At 42.2% G+C, this 22,861-nt stretch overlaps 2 protein-coding genes across 2 annotated transcripts in view; both read right to left on the bottom strand.

Annotated features, from left to right (window-relative positions):
* Positions 1–240: 240 nt before the first annotated feature.
* LOC114683636 (solute carrier family 22 member 19-like) overlaps positions 241–22,861 on the bottom strand; it is a 65,361-nt gene continuing 42,740 nt past the window's right edge. The window contains exons 7-10 of the mRNA XM_028857957.2: positions 4,483–4,697; positions 3,049–3,157; positions 1,804–2,007; positions 241–536 (exon numbers count right to left, since the gene is read on the bottom strand). Of these exons, the coding sequence (XP_028713790.1) occupies positions 476–536; positions 1,804–2,007; positions 3,049–3,157; positions 4,483–4,697 (589 nt within the window). The 3' untranslated portion in view covers positions 241–475. The remainder of the gene's footprint in view (positions 537–1,803; positions 2,008–3,048; positions 3,158–4,482; positions 4,698–22,861) is intronic.
* Positions 11,543–22,861, bottom strand: part of LOC114683642 (lysine-specific demethylase 2B-like) — a 28,162-nt gene continuing 16,843 nt past the window's right edge. The window contains 3 exon segments of the mRNA XM_028857965.2: positions 11,543–13,157; positions 13,159–14,660; positions 14,663–14,845. Coding sequence (XP_028713798.1) covers positions 12,588–13,157; positions 13,159–14,660; positions 14,663–14,845 — 2,255 coding nt within the window. The 3' untranslated portion in view covers positions 11,543–12,587.

Raw genomic sequence — 22,861 nt, 5'->3', positions numbered from 1 at the left:
CTCTCTCCCTCTCTCTGTCTACCATCCTGGAACCATGAAGTGAGCAGCTTTCCCCCAGCACACTCTTCTGCCATCATGTACTGTCTTCCACAAACCTTGAAATAATAGACCCAAGTGGCCATGGGCTGAAATTGATGATAATTCTACAATAAATCATCCATCTTTAATTTTCCCAGGCATTATGTCACAACAGTGGGACGAAGGTTCATCGCATCCTATTGGAAACTTCACAGGTATCTGTTATCATAGAAATATCTCTGAAGGTTTATTTCACTGTTATGATTTCCTTTAATTTTGTTTTTGGATAATATATGTATCAATCGAGTATGGCAATTTTAATTTTAATACAAATTATCTACTATATTGTTATTTACTGAAAAATGTTTGCTATATTCAGAGTGATCTTGGATCATCATAAACATCAGTGATATTTTTCTTATCTTGCTTCTTGATCAGATTCCATTCTTGGAGTTCCTTAAAACTGTGTCACTTTGATGAAAGTATCTTTTTGCTTTACTTGTCTGAAGATTCTCCCTCTGTAACACATACAGCAAACATCAAAAATATATAACAGTGAAACTGAGAGGACACAGAGAGAAGTGGCATCCCCAGTACTCTTTAGAGCAAACTCATCCTTCACCAAACTGCTTTGAAAACATCCATTACTTTTGCCAAATGACTTGAGTACATCTTGTGGCATAAAAGGCCAACTACCCTGGTAACCTCTCTGTGTGATAGCTAATCTTGGTTGTCAACTTGACATGCCTGAGAAGAGAAAACTTTGGTTGAGGAATTGATTCATCAGATTAAGCCTGTGGCATGTCATTTTCTTGATTGCTGATTAATGTAAGAGGGCCTAGCTACTGTAGGTGGTATTGTCCTTAGGCAGATAGCCTAAGCTCTATGTGAAAGGTAGCTGAGCAAGCCAGAGGAAGCAAACTAGTAAGTAACATTCCTTGATTACTTTCTTCTTCAAGTTCTTGTCTTGACTTCCTTCAGTGATGAACCCTAATCTATAAACTAAAAATAAACCCTTTTCTCCTTAAGTTGCATTTGGTCAGTGTTTTATCACAGCAACAAAAGCAAACTTGAACACTTTCTTCCTTGGTTATCATGATATTCTCCAAGGAGGTTTAGGTGGGGGAAGGCAATGAAAATGCACCAAAAGTTTTGAAATCTTGCCCATTTCTTTACATTCTATGACCCCTTTGTTGACCATTCCCTTCTTCTCTGTCATGAACTCTTTCATTCCTAGTGAAAAAGATAATCTGAATCTCATAGCAAAAACAAGAGTCCTTCTCTCAGACATGTGTCATCTGTGGCAGGTCTTTAGACCTATATCTAATTTCCTTTAAGTTATTCAGTGACCATTGCACACTCAAGCATATAGGTACTGTCAGTTTCAGACAGCTTACCAGCACTTACTAGGTTTGAGGGATGAAATAACATTTGTATTTGAGCATGCTTGTGAAATATCATCAAGGATATGTGTTTCACACAAGGTCGGAGAGGACAAAAGACACATACTCTTGTCCTATTTATCTCTAAATCTCCCAATCTACCAGCTAGGTAGAGCTGGTCTTTGTTATATAGAGACTTTCCAGACACATCTGAAACCATTGTATGAAAGGATATGCAAATGGTTCTATACCAAACACAATTTCCATGAGTAAACAACAAAAAAAGAACCTACCTAGTTATCAGGCCACCTGGCACAGAGTACTTTGGGAGACAAGGCTGTTTCACCTTCCTCATAACAGACCATTAGCACACAAGTCCCATAAGGAGCAGGGGTTTACTCACTCATTTTCCACATCTTGTATGGAGTCAGGCAGAGGCTGATTCTTGGTCTCAGGAAGAAGAAGGACAACAAGACTACCAAGGATGGGGAGGACCCCATAGATGATCCAAGGTAAGGAGTCAAAGTATGTCTTGAGGATCATAAACAAAGGAGACAAGGATGCCCCAATACTTCCAGAAATTCCAATGATTCCTAAAGCAGTTGCCCTTGAGCACAAAATAGAATGCAGAAATAACTGCATGAGGATGCACATTTGAAATTTGTGACTTAGAATCCTGCATTATTTATGAAAATCAGCAGTATATTTAGGCATAAGAATGTTGATAATTTTTGCTTGTTTTTCCCATTTCTGTTTCATTTGATAGTGTCTTTTCTCAAGATCACAATATTAAAACACTCATTTATCACTTACAAACTCATACCCAGAGGAATAAATACTACATGTTTTCTCCACTGTGCTGATCCTAGATAACCCATAGATTTTAGCGTCTATGTGTACATGGGGTGGAAGTGTGGGTAAAGCTAGAAAACTAGAATGGAGACAATGAGGGAAAAAGAAAAGATCTTAAGTGAGAAAGAGGTTAAGTTAATGGTGCACATGTGACATGGAAGGAGGAGACTGGCAATTAGAAGGACGGAGGTAACTAGCAGGAGGGGATTTGAGGGATCAAAGTAACAGAGCAACCAAAACAGAATATATGTGAAAATGTATAATAAGCCTATTATTCTTCATGCTAACTTTTTAAAACTAATTTTTAAAAAGTAAAAAATAAATAAAGTAGATTATTTCTCATGATTTTGCCTTTTCTGAGTTCCAAGTTTTATCTTAGATTTAATTAGTGGTACATTAATAGCCTTAACAGCAACTAATAAAAAGGTGACTTTGAGGAAACTTTGGACATACTTTGTTGTTACTGTCACAATCAATTGTTTTAGATAACTATCCAGTCAATGAGAGTGAATAAGCTAAGCCAACAAGATGACTCAGCAAGAAAAAGTGCCATCAAACCTGATGACTCAGTTTTAGTCCCTGAGACCAGAAGAGAATCAACTCCTGAAAGTTATCTTCTGACCTCTATGGACACATGGTAGCAAGCACATACCTGCATAAACACCTATCATACACACACATGCACACACACTAAAAATAATTAATTAATTAATTAATTAATTAAAAGTAAATGTAAAAAATATTTGAGAATAGAAAAGTTTGTTCTGACCCTGACAATGAACCGTGAGTCTTGTACCTGATTGTGGTGGGAAGTAGCTCATTTGCATGCACAAGAGTATTGCCAACAGAGACAAAAGAAAATGCTCCTCCCAAAGTTGCCAAAACCATACGCAGGATCTGCATTTCTAGAGAGAAGAAGACCAATGACCGTCATGAAATCTGAGCTGTGGAAATTTGTACTCCCCAAATCCCAAATGGAAAACATTCTTACTGGGGATGAGTAAAAGTGTAAAATATAGTGTAGAGAAAATGTATAGAAAAATTTATTAGCAGAATTCCCTCACTGGCTAATAAATTGAAGAAGGTAACCTATCTGCATATATTGGTTTATGGAGAAGCAAAGCTTCCAGAATTTGGATTTATGTGCCTTAAATATCTTGATATTTGCTTAAAAAGTAGAAAGCTGGGTGAGTTCAGAAGGATTTTACTTTCATCTTCTCTATCCAGTGTTTCAGCAATTTCTCATGCAGAGTGTAGGAATATCATGGAGAAATAACTAAGGACTATGCACTCATTCAGATTCTCAGGAAATTTAAATCCACAATTAATGTGAAATACTGTAGAATTGTGTCATGAAAAGACAGAAGTCCTACTGTGGTGTGCAAGATGGAGATTGGTTTGGTTTGAAATAATGTTTCAAGACTCAAGAATAAGGACTGCTGCGATGGAAAAAATGTCACATTTTGGAAACCACTCAAGGAAAGTTTTATAAAGTCATTTTCTACTCAATTCAATTTAATGTAATATTCAAACTTTGTATTGAGCCTTCAGGTGAGGCAAAAAACACTTACAGTATTCCTGAATTCAAGAGTTATGACCACCTGTGTACCACCTATTTATTACTTAAGTCCATTTAATTCAGTGGAGTCAGTTTTAACAGTCTTAATGCTTAATCCATTCATACTTTCATGTATTTCAATACAAGTGATGTTTATTTTCTTGATATAACTTTCCAAATGAGGGTTGTATTTGTGATCTCATATTATGAAGTTCGTAAGTTCTAACTCTATACAGAGTTCAGAAAATTAATTGTTACTGAAGCTGAAGTAATGAGACAGAGCCATACAGAGGAAGAAACAGTATGTTGTGGTCATTTTAAATCAGATTATAAGGTCCTGTATGGACTAACAGAACTTGGAAATGATTGGCCAGTTTTCATGTGCATCTTTAATATAATAAACATTCATCTACTAGAACCAAATGTGACTGACTATTGTGCCCTAAATGCCCAGATGGGTCACAAGAAATTCTTTTTCTGTTTGTTTGTTTGTTTGTTTGTTTGTGTGTGTGTGTGTTTGTTTTTTGAGACAGGATTTTTCTGTGTAGCTTTGGAGTCTTTCCTGAGAGAAATTATTGGAATGTACTTTGTTCTGATTTCATAGGTGGGCCTAAAAGTCCTGAAGAAAATGAAAAAGATAATCTCTTTGCTCACCCTGCGTTCTTTCCTCACCTTGAGGCACAAATATTATGGCCAAAATGGAAATTCCAAGCAAGGATATGGTAAACAGTTGACTCATTCTACGGCCCATGTGATTCAGTAAAAAAATTCCAAGTAAATTGGCTGGAATGGTGATTACACCAAGAAGACACTGCAATAGGAAGACATTAGTTCTCAGGTGCTGGAAGTTGATCAGCAGGCCAAACACAGATATCCATGTCAGAAATCTGTAAAGAACAAAGAAAGTTGCATCATGACTTTGGACTTGATGTCAAAGCAGTCAGTTTTAGTTATTAAAACATAAAGTTACAGCTGGGTTAGGTCCCCAGTGTGGCAGGGCTGATGGTATGACTCAACTTCTGAGCTGGGATTGCTAGAAAACAGAAACCTAAAGCATTTCTGAAGCCCTGAAAGTCTGACTGAACGCTCCTGACTGCAACTGTCAACATCTCATCTGTCTGACAGAGTTCCCATTTTAACCACCTGACTGTTCCATCTTCTGAGCAGTACCCCGCGCCATCTAAAAAAAAAAAAAACCAAACCCACAAGCTTCTGCAACTACTCCTGTCCTCTGCTGTCTGAAGCAGTTTGATGCTTTTTTAAGTTAAATAGTTCTTTCTAGGTACTCACAATGGCTGTGTTTGGCTGTTTCTTGTTGCGTGTGCTTATATTTGTGCCAAAACCCGGGAGAGATACCTGTGTCCACCTTTGGAGAACCAGTCCCTCCTTTAACCAAACCAAGAACTACCAGCTGGGCACTTCCATGGTAGAGCTCATTTGCCTCCGTCATGTATTATATTTGACTCCAGATTCTCTCTCCCATTTCTCCTGAAGCCCTACCCATCTCTTCTCACAGACTAGAGCAAGTGCCCTTCTCTCAGTTTCAGATTTTTCTCTCACACTCACTGAAGCCTGATACAAAAGTCTTGCTGTACATCAGGCAGTCTCTCACACTCTCCTCAGCACACTTCACTTGGTTGGGGACAACCATCTCTTGAAATCTGCGAATTCACTTGACAAACCTCAGTTCACTTAGGGACCACCTCTGGACTGAGTTTCCATCCAGAGGCACTTTCCCCACCCCACCCTACAGGCTCGCTGTTCCCTTCCTCTGCATCCTTATGTTCTGCATGCTCTCCTTGCACGTATATATGCCATTGGTCTCCTCCTTCTAGCAGATCTTCTAGTTATAGTTCCCAGTATCTGGACTTGGAAGAAAAGACTTTTCCTAACCATTTTCTATCTACTTTTTGCCCTGATAGTGGGCTTCCTTTTCTGCCACCCCATCCTCAGCTCTCCATCATCTCATCAACCATAGGATCCTCCCACCCCAGGCCAGATGTTGCCGATCCTCCTGCCTGCCTTCTCAAATCTCCTTCCCTCTTCAGACTCAGGGATTTAATTAGGCCTTACTACCTTATGTTTACTGCAAACTAGAAAATCTGTGAGACTTTATAAAAGCACATTTTATTAAAAAAAAATGTGCCTCATTTTAAAAAAACTCATTTTCCTGGTATTTGTATAGTGTAATTTTATAAAATATCACAGTTTCTTGTATGACTCAATTTATTCAAATAAACTGGGCAGTAGTGGTGCACACCTTTAATCCCAGCACTCAGAAGGCAGACAGGCAGATCTCTGTGAGTTCAAAGTCAGCCTGGTCTACAGAGTGAGTTCCAGGACATCTAGGGCCACATGGTGAAACCCTGCCTTGAAAACAAAACAAAACTATTTATCCAAATAGCTAAAGCCTAACACACTAACACATGAGTGGCTAGACATGTATCTTTAAGTCAGTTTGTGTTAGCCTGAGTAGACCTCAGAAATTCATAAACCTTATCATTAAAATATATTGTTCCTTATCTAAAATCTCTTGGAGGCCTGGTATTGAACATAGTTGGCAAAGACTTAAGTTCAAACTTAACAGGGATAAAATTATAAAATCTTAATCTTGCAGGAGAAAGGGCTAGGCCCTGCCTCAACTTGGTATGCCAAATTTTGTTGACTACTCAAGGGAGGCCTTACCCTCTCTAAGGAGTGAATGAAGAGTGGGATGGGGGAATGGGGAGTAGAAGAAGGGGAAAGATAAGTAACTGGGAATGGTATGTAAAACAAAAAATGTCAGGAGCCATTGTCATGAGCTATTGCAGCCTGCAGGATTATGCAGTGAGAAATTCAGCTATCTGAAAAGGCCAACACACCAGAGTCAAGGATTCTGATGCAGGATTAAACCAAAATGCAGGTATTTTGGAATTATTTCCTTTTGAATGAATTGACTGTTTCTTGTTGCAGATTTCTTGTGCAATTGCAGCTATGATATCTCCCCATTACCATCCATCTTTATGTAATGTGTATATCTAATGTCATGATTACATCTCAATCTTATGAGCACATATATCTGTGTGTGGTCAGGAAGATGACTTTTCTTTAGCTGTGTAATTTTGATATATAGAAAATATACTAGGATGTGCTTCATAACCAGATCCATTGTCCCATGAGGACTGTAGACACTTAAAGCCTGCTTTGTTCCTTTTGCTCAGACTGACACAGAAAATAGTAATCTCTCCTCAGTCTAACACAAACTGCACACACTTAGCTCATTTTTACTTCAGAGTAAGTTCAAACTGGACTAAAGGCCTATGTAAATAGATCATAAGTTTAAAACTTTACAGATATGCACCGGGTCAGAGTCACAGGTGTCTTACCAAGGTTACTAACACAAAACATTCTAAGAAAAGCCTGCCAATTCTTTGTGGTAATATTTTATTTGTGCTGAAATGTGGTGATATTTTATTTGAGCTTTAATAAATAAAGCTTGCCTGAAGATCAGAGGAAAAAGCCAGCCACAAGACAGAAGTCATGCAATGTTAGCACACACCTTTAATCCTATCACTTAGCAGGCAGGATCTCTGTGTGTTCAAGGCCACACTGGAAACAGAGCCAGGTGTGGTGGCACAATCCTTAAATTCTAACACTAGTTAACCATGGAGGTCTGGAGGTCTGTACAGATGGACAGGAAGTGACAGAGCTGGGCAGGAAGAGGAAGTGATGTATCTGAACAGAGAGAGCAAATCAGATGGCAGAACAGCAAGGCATATAGGCATGGGTAGACAGGAAGTAACTCCCATTTGGAGGCTGCAGAGTTGTGAGGTAAGGTTAGCTGTGACTTTCCCTATTTCCCTGATCTCTCTAAGGCTTTCACCCCTATATCTGGCTCCATGTTTTTTTATTTAATAAGACCATTTAGAAATTCATCTCCAATTCTTTGCTTGCCAAGTCTGTTGACCAAAAAAAAGAAAAAAAAACCTGTCTCAGAGTTTGTTGCACTAGGCACTGTGCCCCCTCCTTCTGGTTCTGAGACCTTGGATCCTTGTGTTTTCATGGTAATGGCTCTGCTCCTTATTGTCTATTCTAACAATGTGCTATGGCATTGAGGGTTTTGAAACTTTTCTCAGGATTGCAAGAAGTATTCTGTTAGAAATGCATGGGTAGGAGGCACAACCAGTTGAAGACAGGCCCAACTACCACCATCCCCCACCAGACCCTGTAACCTACAAGCTCCAATCCATGCCCCAAACTCACCTATCCTCTGAGACCACAGCTGCTCCCTAAGACACAGACTCTGCCAGCTCTAATTTGACCAAGAGTTGAATCTTTGTTTTCCTAGCCATCACCCCAGCCTCTAGTCTTTAGGTTCAAGGACACAACCAGTTACAGGCCAACACTCTTACAGGCAGGCCCAATTCCCACCATTCCCCACTGGACTCTGTAACCTACAAGCCCCAATCCACACCCCCAAAACACCAATCCTCCCTGAGGCACAGACTCCACTAGCTCCAATTGGACCAACAGGTGAGTCTTTGCTCTCCTAGCCGATCACCCCAGCCTCTAGGCTTTAGGCCCAGCAACACAACAATGGTCCCCATACCCCAACCATTGCAGCCCCAGTTGCAGGCCAGCAGGCAGGACTCCTGCAGGCAGGTCTGACCACCACGCCCACACTGGACCCTGTTACCTACAAGCCCCAATCCACCCCCCAACCCACCCATCCTCCAAGACCCCAGCTGCTCCCTGAGACACAGACTCCACCAGCTCTGATTGGACCAAGAGCTCCAGTTGGACCAAGAGTAGCTCCCTGAGACACAGACACCATTGGCACCAATTGGAGGAAGAGATGGGTAGATGCCATGCAAGAATACATTCAACAACATGAAGAGCAATATGGCACCACCAGCACCTAGTGGTTCTATATCAGCAAGACCTGAGCATACCAACATAGAAAAGGCAGAAGAAAATTACTTTAAATATGACATTAAGAAGATGACACAGGCCTTTAAAGAAGAAATGAAAAATTCCCTTACTCTGCTGACTCCCCATGGGAGACCTTGATTTGGGGGATGTGGGCATGTGGGGTGGCTTGGGAGGAAGAGCTGGGGATAGGAGAAGGGAGGAGATGGGATCTGTAGGTGTTATGTAGAGTGAGTAGAAAATTTCTTAATAAAGAAAAATGAAAAGAAAATTCCCTTAAAGAAATTGAGGAAAAGACAAACAAAAAATTGGAAGAAATCAACAAATCCCTTAAAGAAAGCCAAGAAAAAGCAATTAAACAGGTGAAGGAAACAGTTCAAGACCTGAAAATTGAAATACAAACAAGGAAGAAGACACAAACTGAGGGAATTCTGGAAATAGAAAATCTGAGTAAATGAGCAGGAACTACAGATGCAAGTATAACCAACAGAATACAAGAGATGGAAGAGAGAATCTCTGGCATTGAAGATAGGATAGAGGAAATATTTGTCAGTCAAAGAAAACACTAAATCAAAAAAAGCCATAACACAAAACATCCAGGAAATCTGGGACACCATGAAAAGACCAAACCTAAGAATAATAAGGATATTAGAAGGAGAAGAATAAACTCAAAGGCACAGAAAATATATTCAACAAAATCATAGAAGAAAACTTTCTCAACCTAAAGAAGGAAATACCTATAAAAATACAGGAGGGTTATAGAACACCAAATAGACTGGATCAAAAAAAAAAAAAAAGTCCCCTTGCCACATAATAATCAAACCACTAAACATACAGAATAAAGAAAAATATTAAGAGCTGCAAAGGAAAAAGGTCAAGTAACATATAAAGGCAGACCCATAAAAATAACACCTGACTTCTCAATGAAGACTCTAAAGGCCAGAAGGTCCTGGACAGACGTTATGCAGATACTAAGAGATCATGAATGCCAACCCAGACTATTATACCCAGCAATCAACATAGACAAAGTAAACAAAATATTCCATGATAAAACCAGATACAAACCATATCTCTCCACAAATCCAGCCATACAGAAAGCACTAGAAGGAAAAATCCAACCAAAGGAAGTTAAAGGTACCCATGAAAACACAGACAATAAATAATCCCACAACAGGAAATTCTGAAGAAGAGAAACACACACACACACACTACCACCAAAAAAATAACAGGAATTAACAATCACTAGTCATTCAAATCCCTTAATATCAATGGTCTCAATTCACCTATAAAAAGACACAGGCTAACAGAATGAATATAAAAACAGAATCCATCCTTCTGCTGCATACAAGAAACTCACCTCAACTTCAAAGACAGACACTACCTCAGAGTAAAGGGCTGGGAAAAGTCTTTGCAGTCAAATGAACTTAAGAAGCAAGCTGGTAGCTAACAAGGAAGACCCAAAGAAAGACACATGGATCACCCTGGGAAGGGGAAATAGATGAGATCTCCATAAGTAAACTGGGGATGAGGGGTGGGCAATGGAGGGTAGGGGATTGGGGAGGAGAACATAAGGGAATGGGATGGTTGAGCTGGAACAGGGATGGAGTGGGAAAGCAATGAAAGAGATACCATGATAGAAGAAGATATCATGGGGATAGAGAGAAACCCAGTGATAGGGAGGTTGTCAGGAATCCCCAAGGATGACCCCAGTTTGAATTTAGACTACTAAAAATAATGGAGAGGGTGCCTGACCTGCAATGGCTTGCCCCTGTGATCATACCAATGAATACCCTAACCGTCATCACAGAGCTTTTCTTCAATGACTGATGGAAGCAGATGCAGAGATCCACAGCCAAACACCAGACAGAGCACCAGAAGTCCAGTCAAAGAGAGAGAAGAAGGATTCTGTGAGCAAGTGCATCAGGATCATGATGGGAAACTCTGAAGAGACAACCAAACCAAACTAGTGGGAACTCATGAAGGTTGGATCAATGGCTGTGGAGCCTGCATAGGACTGGACTAGGTCCTCTGCATGGTGAGACAGTTGTGTAGTTTGTTCTGCTTGAAGGCCCCCCCTAGTGGTAGGATCAGAATCCATTCCTGGTACATGAGCAGGCTTTTTGGAGCCCAAAACCTATGATGGAACACCTCGTGCAGCCTTGAGGCAGGGGGAAGGGCTTGGACTTGCCTCTACTGGATGTGCATCCCCATGGGAGGCCTTGCCTTCTCGTGAAGGGGAGTGAGGGTGGGTTGGGAGGAGGAAGCTAAGGGGGTAGGAGGAGGGAAGAGGGGAATTTTTGATTGGTGTCTAAAATGAATTTAAAAAATTCTTAATAAAAAATAAGTAAATAAAAAAGAAGCAAGCTGGTGTAGCTATCCTAATATCTAACAAAATAGACTTCAAGCTAAAATCAATTAAAAGAGATCGGGAAGGACATTACATATTCGTCACAGGAAAAATCCATCAAGATGAAGTCTCAATTCTGAACATTTATGCCCCAAAATACAAGGGCACCCACATTTGTAAAAGAAATATTACTAAAGCTTAAATTGCACATCAAACCCCACACACTAATAGTGGGAAACTTCAACACCCCATTCTCACCAATGGACAGGTCTGCCAGACAGAAACTTAACAGAGAAATAAGGGAACTAATAGACGATGACTCAAATGGACTTAATAGATATCTACAGAACATTCCACCCAAACACAAAAGAATATACCTTCTTCTCAGCCCCCATGGAACCTTCTCTAAAATTGGCCACATACTCAGTCACAAAGCAAATCTCAACACATACAAAAAATATGAAATACCCTCCTGCATTTTTTTTGTACAATTTTTTATACAAATCAGGGGAAGTCTAGGAAACACCACCACACAACAATGGCACTTATGGATGCAGAACTTGACAACTAGAAAATAGCCTGGCTACCAACATGAGTGAGAACTGAACACTTCCAAGGAAAGGAAGGCTATGGGCATATTTATTCTACTTGATCCATGGTATAAATTAGATCTGTGTAGGTAGGACATAAGAGCTCATGCTTGGAGCAAAACCCTCCTGAGTGTAAAGGCTGAAATCTGAATTGTAAAACTTTAAGGAAAAGGTAGACTCTCTATTGAAACTTGGCAAAGTGTTTTACCTGGACTATACACTTATCCACAACATGCTCATGTAACTTCTGGACATACAAAGTAGGCTCTCAACATCCAGTTAAACATGCTTTTAAGTGGAAGGTCATAGCCCCCTGTCACACCTGGGTACAGCTGTAGATGGGCTCTTTATGTTGATGAAGTACAGGTTAAGTTCTTCCTACCTGAAGGAAAGTTGGCAATCTAAATAATAAAAACACTGGTATACATTCAAATCTTGCATAAATAATTTTTAAACAATTTATACAAAAATAGTTCTGCATAATGTAAGATGTAACAAAACCAACTAAACAAAATGTGTCAAGAGGGCTGCAAATGGTGTGTGTGGCCACTCTGTTGACATTGGAAGCCTTGGCATTGCAAGGAACAGGGTGCCCCAAACGAACTACCAACAAAAACACTAAACTCAGGCTTCTCAGAGGATTTCTCCAAAGCTCATCTTCTTTTCCAACTGGAATGTCTTCTAAAGGCCGCCTTAGAATGGTCCAGAAAGCAGTGCAGTTATGATGCAGGAGCAAAGGAAAACGTCTGGCTCACTCATCCCCAAATGGGTGTTGAACGGCTTCTCCCTTGGCAAGATTTGAGAAACACAACTGTGTCCCGTGGTCTCTTGTTCCAATTCCAAAGGGAAACAGAAGCCCAATTGCTTTTGCAGTCTTCGCCCCTCCCCGGCTGTGGCCCCCAACCCTCCATATTTACACCCTTGTCCTGGAACTAACTTAGTTTCTGCAGGAGTTTCTCTTCCACTTGCCCAAACTGAACACTCACAGACATTTCGGCTATGAACTGCTCACAGCCTTCCTTGGTGACTTGCTTGCAGTACCTCAGGTCAATATGACAGATATTTCCACAGCGTTTGAAGAAGGACAGGCACTGGTCAGTGACCTTATTGCAGTCTGATAGGTTGATCTCTGTCAGAGAGTCTCGGGTGGTAGTGCCGACTGCAGTGAGCAGGTTGATGGACTGATCAGTGACGTGGTTACAATAACTGAGGTGGAGCTTGGAGAGCAGGGGCATATGGCGGATAATGAGCTGCAGGGAGGCATCTGTGATGTCCAGGCCAGCTAGGCGCAGTTCTACAATGTTCTGGAGCTTGCTCCGATTGTCCATCTGACCTGGCCTGTTGTCTGTGGGTGGGGACAGGAGGTCCCGCATCTGGGCATCCTTTAGTCCTTCTACCCACTGGACATCCAGGGTCCGGAGCAGTGGGCAGCTGGAGCTACAGAGGGCTGAGACGGCAATCCATGAGCAGCCTGACAGCACCAAGTCTCGGAGCCCAGGCAACTCGGTTGATGAGCCAACTCAGCTGCTTCTTGGAGATATTGGTCCAGCTGAGGTCAAGGGAGACAGGCTGTTGCCGGATGATGCCACTCAGCATCAGGGGCGTGATGGACTTGCAGTGGTTCAGGTCAATGCGGGTCCACAACCGCTTATCGCAGCACCAGCGGTTCCAGGTCCTGCAGACCCGCATGCAGACACACAGGTCTTGGTGGCTGAGGTAGCTGAAGACTGCCATCCACACCTCCCTGTGCATGACATGGGCTGCTCCATCGTCAAGGGGCAGCGAGTCAGGTGGGGGGCTGATGGGTGGCGGCCGGATCACATGACGCTCCATCTGGATGCACTTAGGTGGGGACGCAGAGGATGGGGGCCGGGAGATAGCACGAGGTGGACTGCGCAGGCCAGGTCCCAGTGGGTGCCGCAGCTCCCGAGGGGTGCCGTTGAGCCCCTTGCTGAAGCGGTGGGGGCGCTCGCAGTGGCTTAGGGGCCTCTTTGGCTCCTCGTTCTCACTCTCGGGCTCTGACTTGATGGGCTGGTGGTTCTCATGGGCCAAGGTACTCTCTGTCTTTTGGATCTCGTGGTTGAGCTCCTTGCTTAGCTCTTTGCTCAGCTCCTTGTTGGGAAGCCGCCGTTTCCGGCGCATCTTCACCTTTTTCTTCTCTTCTGGGCCTTCAGCCCCTTCAGTGCTGGGCCCAGCAGTGGGTGAGCTGGAGCGTGACTGGTCACTCTCCCGGGTCTTAGGAGGTGCCTCAGGCAGATCGTCCTCTGGTTCCTGCTTGAAGCGCCGAAGGGGTTTGTTGGCCAGTGCCAACCGATCCTCGGCGTTCTTCCAGGACCGCCGCTTTTTCCTGAAAAGTTTGTCTTCTTTGCCAGGTTTTAGCTGCTGCTGGAAGTAAGTGAGACTGGATCTCCACCAAGGGCTGAGACTGCTGCCTAGAGGGGGCCTCGGCGAGAAGTGAGAGGAACCGGGGGACGTTTGAAGCTCTTGGGGCTTCTCATATTTCCGCTTCCTCCTTAGGTGCACATCATCAGACTTTCGGCGTAGAATGCTATCTGCGGGCACCTTCTTGGGGTGCTCATCTGACCTGCGTAGGGGAGGCTCTTCACACTCACTCCTCCGCTTGGCAGGCTCCTGCCCTTCCTTGTTGTCCCGGTTCATCTTCTGCTCCTTGAGCAGGGAGCCGGGCAGGTTGGAGGCATACTTAAAGCCAGGGCCACGCTTTTGTTTCCTGGTCTTGCCAGCATGGTTACACTTTGGACACTCCCAGCAGTTGGGAAGCTCATCGTTGACCACACCCTCTGATTCCTTAATCTTAAGGCATCCAGGGTGGATGATCTCGTTGCAGATGGAGCACTCCATGAGCATGAGGTTAAACTTGCCTTCTTCCTCTTCCACTGTGTCCTCCTTACCTGCCTCGCCACACACAAGGCACACGGCGGTGTGGGGCAGCACTGGCGCGATGCACTGCCGCATGATGCAGCTCTGCTTCATGTGTCCGGGCCCCCAAACTTCTTCATGTCCTTGCAGAAGTGGCACTCTCCACATTCCGTCCGCAGGCAGGCCTCGCACTTGAGGCATCGCGTCCGGCGGCACCGGCGAGCTCCTGCTGTTGTTCGGTTGGCAGCCAACTTCACTGTTGAGGCAGGGCCCAGTTTACCCTTCAGCCGGCCCACCACCCGGTTCTGGCCAACTTCTCAGCTGATCTTGTTTTCTCAGACTGGAAGCCTCTGTGTCCTCATATCCGAATGGTTCTCAGCTGAACTGTGCTGCTCAAAACCTAAAAGCTTAACCAGCCAAATGCTCCCCTCCTGCATTTTATCGGACCACCATGCCTTAAAGTTAGAATTCAACACCAGGCAGCAGCGGTGCATGCTTTTAATCCCAGTGCTCAGGAGGCAGAGCCAGGCAGATCTCTGTGAGTTTGAGCCCAGCCTGGTCTACAGATCAAGATCCAGGACAGGAACCAAAACTACACGGAGAATCCTTCTCTTGAAAAAAAAAAAAATGTTAGAATTCAACAACAAAACAACAACACAAATTACAGAAAGGCTACAAACTCATGGAAACTGAATAATGCCCAACTGAATCACTAATGGGTCAAGGAAGAAATAAAGAAAGACTTCCTAGAATTCAATGAAAATGGATGCATAACATACCCAAATGTATGGGACACTATAAAAGTACTACTAAGAGGAAAGTTCATAGCACTAAATGCCTACATAAAGAAGTTGGAGAAATCTCACACTAGCAACTTAACAGCACACCTGAACGCTCTAGAACAAAAAGAATCAAACTCACCCAGGAGGAGTAGATGCCAGGAAATAATCAAATTGAGGGCTGAAATCAATAAAAAAAAAAAAGAAAGAAAGAGAATGATACAAAGAATCAATGAAACAAAGAGTTGGTTCTTTGAGAAAATCAACAAGATAGACAAAACTTTATCCAAACTAACTAAAAGACAGAGAAAAAATATCCAAATTAACAAAATCAGAAATGAAGAGACATAACAAGGCAATGAAGAAATCCAGAGAATCATCAGCTCATACTTCAAAAACCTGTACTCCACAAAATTGGAAAATCTAAAAGAAATGGACGATTTTCTGGATAGGTACCATATACCCAAATTAAATCAAAACCAGACAAAAATTTAAATAGACCTATAATTCCTATGTAAATAGAAACAGTCATTAAAAGTATCCCAACCAAAAAAAAAAAGCCCAAGACCAGATGGTTTCAGCCCAGAATTCTGCCAGAATTTCAAAGAGGAACTAATATCCTCCTCAAATTGTTCCACACAATAGAAACAGAAGGAACATTGCCAAACTCTTTTTATGAGGCTACAGTTACCCTGATACCCAAACCACACAAAGATTCAACAAAGAAAGAGAATTACAGACCAATCTCCCTCATGAACATTGATGCAAAAATACTCAATAAAATACTGGCAAATCAAATCCAAGAACACATCAAAAAATTCATCCACCATGACCAAGTAGGCTTCATCCTAGGGATGCAAGGGTGGTTCAACATACAAAAATCTGTCAATGTAATCTATCCATATAAACAAACTGAAAGAAAATACCCATATGACCATCTCATTAGATGCTGAAAAAGCCTTTGACAAAATCTAACACCTCTTCATGATAAAGGTCCTGGAGAGATCAGGGATACAAGGAACATACCTAAACATATAAAGGCAATTTACAGCAAGCAGACCATAACATCAAATTAAATGGAGTGAAACTCAAAGTGATTTCACTAAAATCAGGAACAAGACAAGGCTAACCACTCTCCCCATATCTATTCAACATAGTACTCAAAGTTCTAGCTAGAGCAAAGAGACAACCAAAGGAGATCAAGGGGATAGAAATTGGAAAGGAAGAAGTCAAACTTTCACTATGTAATAGTGATACATAATGTAATAGTAATAGTCTACATTAGTGTCCCCAAAAATTCTACCAGAGAACTCCTACAACTGATAAACCCCTTCAGTAATGTGGCAAGATACAAGATTAACTCAAAAAAATCAGTAGCCTTCCTATATAAAAATGATAAATGAGCTAAGAAAGAAATTGGAGAAACATCACCCTTTAAAATAGCCACAAATAATATAAAATACCTTGGGAGTAACTCTAACTAAGCAAGTAAAAGACATGTATGACAAGAATTTTAGGTCCTTAATGAAAGAAATTGAAGAAGATATCAGAAAATGATAAAATCTCTCATGCTTACGGATAGGTAGAACCAACATGATAAAATTGGCAATCTTACCAAAAGCAATCTACAGATTCAGTGCAATCCCCATCAAAATCCCAACACAATTATTCACAGACCTGGAAAGAACAATACTCAACTTCATATGGAAAAACAGAAAGCCTGGATATCTAAAACAATCCTTTACCATAAAGCAACTTCTGGAGGCATCACCATCCCAGACTTCAAGCTCTACTATAAAGCTATAGTAATATAAACAGCTTGGTATTGGCATAAAGACAGACATGTGGACCAATGAAATCAAATTAAAGATCCTGACATTAATCCGCACACCTATGAACACCTGTTTTTTTTCTTTTTAAATTTTTTTTCATTTTTCTTTATTAAGAAATTTTCTAGTCACTCTACATACTTACCCACAGATCCCCCCTCCTCCCTCCACCTACCCCCCACACCCTTTTTCACAAGCCACCCTACATCCCCACATCCCCCCAATCAAAGTCTCCCATGAGGAGTCAGCAGAACCAGGCACACTGAGCCCAGGCAGGTCCAAGTCCCTGCCCACTGCACCAAGGCTGCACAAGGTGTCACACCACAGGCACCAGGCTCCCAAAAGCCTGCCCATGAACCAGGGATGGATCCTGATCCCCTGCCTGGGTGCCCCTCAAACAGTTTGAGCCAAACAACCATCTTCCATATCCAGAAAGCCCAGTCCAGTCCCATGGGGGTCCCATAGCCACTAGTCTACAGTTCATGGGCTTCCACTAGTATGGCCGGTCATCTTTGCATGTCTTCCCATCATGATCTCGATGTCCCCTGCCTGCAGAATCCCTCCTCTCTCTCTCATCAATTGGATTCTCAGAGCTCAGCCTGTTGCCTGGCTGTGGATCTCTGCATCTGCCTCCATCAGTCGCTGGACAAAGGCTCTATGATGACCTTTGTTAGGGTATTCACTAGACTGGTCACCAGAGAAAACCAGTCCAGGCACCCTCTGGACCACTGCCAGCAGTCCAAGGCAGGGTTATCCTTGTGGATTCCTGAGAGCCTTCCCAGCACCCTGCCTCTTCCTATTCCCATGATGTCCTCATCTATCATGGTATCTCCCTCCCTACCCTCCCACTCTGTCCCTGTTCCAGCTCAACCCTCCCATTTCCCTATGTTCTCATGCCCCACACCTCGCCCTCTGCCACCCCTTCCCACTCACAGTCTGTTCATGTAGATCTCATCCACTTCTCCTTCACTGGGCCATCCATGTGCCCCTCCTAGAGTCTTTCCCTATTAGCTAGCCTCTGGAGTTGTGGATTGCAGTCTGGCCATCCCTTCCCTCACATCTAGTATCCACTTATGAGTGAGTACATACTATGTTTGTCCTTCTGAGTCTGGGTTACCTCACTCAGGATGATATTTTCTAGTTCCATTTGACTGCAAATTTCATGATATCATTGTTTTTTGCTGCTGAGTAGTACTCCATTGTATATATGCGCCACATTTTCTTTATCCATTCTTCAGTTGAGGGGCATCTAGGTTGTTTCCATGTCCTTGCTATTATGAATAATGCTGATATGAACATAGTTGAGCATGTGTCCTTGTGGTAAGATTGAGCATTTCTTGGGTATATGCCCAAGAGTTGTATAGCTGGGTCTTGAGGAAGACTTATTCTCAATTTTCTGAGAAGCCACCATACTGATTTCCAAAGTGGCTGTACAAGTTTGAATTTCCACCAACAGTGGAGGAGTGTTCCCCTTGCTCTACATCCTCTCCAACATAAGCTGTCTTCAGTGTTTTTGATCTTACCGATTCTGACTGGTGTAAGATGGTATCTCAGAGTGAACACCTGATTTTTGACAAAGAAGCCAAAAATGTACCATGGAAAAAAAGAAAGCATCTTCAACAAATGGTGCTGTCATAACTGGATGTCAACATGTAGAAGATTGCAAATAGATCCATATCTATCACCATGCATAAAACTCAAGTCCAAATGGATCAAAGACCTCAACATAAATCCAGCTACACTGAGCAAGATAAAGGAGAAAGTAGGCAGTAGCCTAGAAAGCATTGGCACAGGAGAACACTTCCTAAATATATCACCAGTAACACAGATATGAGAGCAACAATTAATAAATGGGACCTCCTGAAACTGAGAAGCTTCTGTAAGGCAAAGGACGCAGTAAAGAAGGCAAAACGACAGCCTACAAATGGGAAAAGATCTTCACCAATTCCACATCTGACAGAGGGATGATCTCCAAAATATATAAAGAACTCAAGAAAGTAGACAGCAAAATACCAAACAATCCAATTAAAAACTGGGCTACAGAGCTAAACAGAGAATTCTCAACAGTAGAATCTCAAATGGCCAAAAGACATTTAAGGAACTGCTCAGAATCCTTAGTCATCAGGGAAATGCAAATCAAAATGACTCTGAGATACCATCTTACACCTATCAGAATGGCTAAGACCAAAAACACTGAAGGCAGCTTATATTGGAGAGGATGTGCAACAAAAGAAACACTTCTCTACTGTTGGTGGGAGTGCAAACTTGTACAGCCACTTTGGAAATCAGTATGGCGGCTTCTCAGAAAATTGGGAATCAATCTACCTCAAGACCCAATGATACCATTCTTGGGCATATACCTAAAGGATGCGCAACCATACCACACAAGGTCACTTGTTCAACTATGTTCATAGCAGCATTATTCATAATAGCCAGAACCTGGAAACAACCTAGATGTCCCTCAGCAGAAAAATGGCTAAAAAAAATGTGGCGCAAAAAACAATGGAGTATTACTGAACTGTAAAAAACAATCACATCGTGAAATTTGCAGGCAAATGGATGGAACTAGAACATCTTGAGTGAGGTAATACAGACTCAGAAGGACAACTATGATATGTACTCACTCATAAGTGGATACTAGATGTAAAGCAAAGGATAACCAGACTGCAACCCACAGCTCCAGAGAAGCTAGAAAACAAGGAGGACCCTAAGAGAGATAAATGGATCCCCTTGGGAAGAAGAAACAGAGGAGATCCCGATGAGTAAACTTGAGATGAGGGGGAGTGATAGAGAAGAGGAGATGGGGATGAGAACAGGAGGGAATGGGATGGTTAAGCTGGGGGAGGGACAGAGTGGGAGAGCAATGAAAGAAATATCTTGATAGAGGGAGACATTATGAGGTAACAGAGAAGCCTGGTGCTAGGAAAATTCCCAGGAATCCACAAGGATGACCCCCAGATTAGACTACTATCAACAGTGGTGAGGGTGCCTGTACTGACCTACCCTGATAATCAGACTGGTGAATACCCTAACTGTCATCATAGAGCCTTCATCAGGTACTAATGGAAGCAGATGCAGAGATCCACAACTGTGCGCCAAGCTGAGCTCTGGGAGTTCAGTAAGAGAGGGAAAAGGGATTACATGAGCAAGGGGAGCTGTTGTTGGAGGGCTTCTCTCCAGGTTCCACCAAGCCCCGCAGTCCCACAATCCACGTATAAAATAATCACTCAGACACTTATATTACTTATAAACTGTATGGCCGTGGCAGGCTTCTTGCTAACTGTTCTTTTTTCTTAAATTAACCCATTTTTATAAATCTATACCTTGCCATGTGGCTGGTGGCTTACCAGCGTCTTTACATGTTGCTTGTCCTGGTGGTGGCTGTAGTGTCTCTCCCTCCTTCTTCCTGTTTCCCCAATTCTCCTCTCTCCTTGTCCTGCCTATAGGGGGCAGTCAAGATCATGATGGGGAAATCTATGGAGACAACTGAACTAAGCTCAAAGGAACTCACAAACTTTAGACTGACAGCTATTGAACCTGAGTGGGACTGGACTAGACCCTCTGAATACTGGAGACAGTTATGTAGCTGGGTCTGTTTGAAGGGGCCCTGGCAGTAGGATCAGGATCTATCCCTGGTGCATGAGCTGGCTTTCTGGACCTTATTACCTATGGTCGGACATCTTGCTCACCCTTGATAAAGTGGGGAGGGGCTTGGTCCTGCCTCAGCTGAATGTGCCAGGCTTAGCTGTCCCCCCCCCCATGGGAGGAGGGGAGGAAGGAGGAAATGGGGGAGGGGCTAGAGGAGAAATGAGAGGGGGATCTGTGGTTGGTATGTAAAATGAATTTTAAAAAATTTTTAAAAAGAAATGTATAGATAGTCAAGAAAGAGAGGTGGTAAGAATGTGAGCTGGAAAAAAAGCTTCAGATTCCGAGAAGCAGGAGAATAAAAAAAAAATATGGAAGCCGGGCGGTGGTGGCGCACGCCTTTAATCCCAGCACTCGGGAGGCAGAGCCAGGTGGATCTCTGTGAGTTCGAGGCCAGCCTGGTCTACCAAGTGAGTTCCAGGAAAGGCGCAAAGCTACACAGAGAAACCCTGTCTCGAAAAACCAAAAAAAAAAAAAAAAAAAAAAAAAAAAAAAAAAAAAAAAAAAAAAAAAATATGGAATGAAGAATGATAAAAACAGATTCATTCCTCAACTCTCAGGTCTAGTTTCCTTCAGTGGTTGTAGAACCTCCTTTGGGTGCTGAGAAAAAGTCTTTAAGGCTGGACCTTAAAGGTATTCATTAGGAAAAAAATTAATTAAAAAAATAAAAATAAATAAAATAAAATCTTAATCTTATCAAAGTTACTAATTTTTAAATTGTTAAAGATAATTAAGACATGAAGTTACTGGTCAGACACCTTATAAATGATCAAATTCTTTAATGTACTCAAAACTATGTTTGTAGTCATGCTACGTACAAGTGAAATTCATATACAGGGACAAGCTTTAACCTCCTGTCTAACCTGTATATGCTGTCGAAGTTACGTCTAAAGCAAGTAACAGAAAACAAGTAAAGTTTATTAAATGTGAAATAATATTCAAAATCAGGTACTACATGATGTCCCTTAAACTTCTCAGAGAGATCTGCTGGATGTGGCGCTTAAGGTGTTCTAATAGAGGCAAGAAGGAGTAAAGGGCTTCCTGTGGCAGGTAGAAATACCAGCTTCTGGCAGCAGCCCTGAGCCACCATCAAAGAAGATGGGGCACCAATAGACTCCACCTGGGATCTACTTCAAGTATGACAACACTAACCACTGAGCAAAGAAAGGCCACCAAGGCTCACCCCACCATTGGGGCCCCTGCCCAAACTTTGGACAGACAGAGCACTGGAGGGTCGACTACATCACCCTACCTCACGAAGGTAGATCAGTCCCCCAAGTTCCTCCTCCACTCTCAGATCTTCTGGGCCTGGCAGCCAAAGACTGATCCTGAGACTACTGCCCTTAATAAAGATTACTAGGAAGTAATCATCAAGATTACTAGGAAGGAACCCAGGCTGACTGTCCAGGTAGTGGGTAAGTCTCTGTCACTTTTAATTTATACAGAGGTCACTTGGTCTATACTCCTGCTCACTCTGGTAAGACTTATCTTTCTCAGATCCCTGTGATGGGTATGGATAGGCAGCCCCTCTGACCTAGGGCTACAGGGCCTCTCCTCTGTTCTCTCTGGGGCCACCTGACCACTCACTCCTTCCTCACTATGCCTAATTGCCCAGCCCAGGTATTAGGTAGGGGTATCATGCCTAAATTATGCTTTTTTTCTTTTCTTTCATCCAACTTCTTCCTGAATTTTCCTTCTTCTCTTAGCCTCTGAGGACTAGCCACCCTGTGGTTTAGCTTTCTTTTAAATAGAAATTGAGTATAATTTTCTATTTCATATCAAATAAATAAATTGTGCCTATCATGGAAAAAAAGAGATTCTTTGATATATATATAGTCTTTAGGTGCTTCATTTGGTCAAATATTAAAAGTCTGCTTTCACCTTAAAAACAGTCTCACTGAAAAAAAATCTCACTTTACAATAACTTTGGGTTATTGTAAGATGGACGTGTTGCTTGCCAATGATATAAATAAGAGCTTTAAAGACAAATTTAAATACTTGAGTCTCTTAAGTAAAAAAAAAAACAAAAAAAAAAAAACAAAAAACCTTCAAAACTGAGGCTCAATTACACATCAG

This window comes from Peromyscus leucopus, chromosome 1 (genome assembly GCF_004664715.2).
Source record: "Peromyscus leucopus breed LL Stock chromosome 1, UCI_PerLeu_2.1, whole genome shotgun sequence".
NCBI classification, from domain to species: Eukaryota; Metazoa; Chordata; class Mammalia; order Rodentia; family Cricetidae; genus Peromyscus; species Peromyscus leucopus.
The sequence above is the reverse complement of the archived record's forward strand: the minus strand, read 5'-3'. Positions and strand labels throughout refer to the sequence as shown.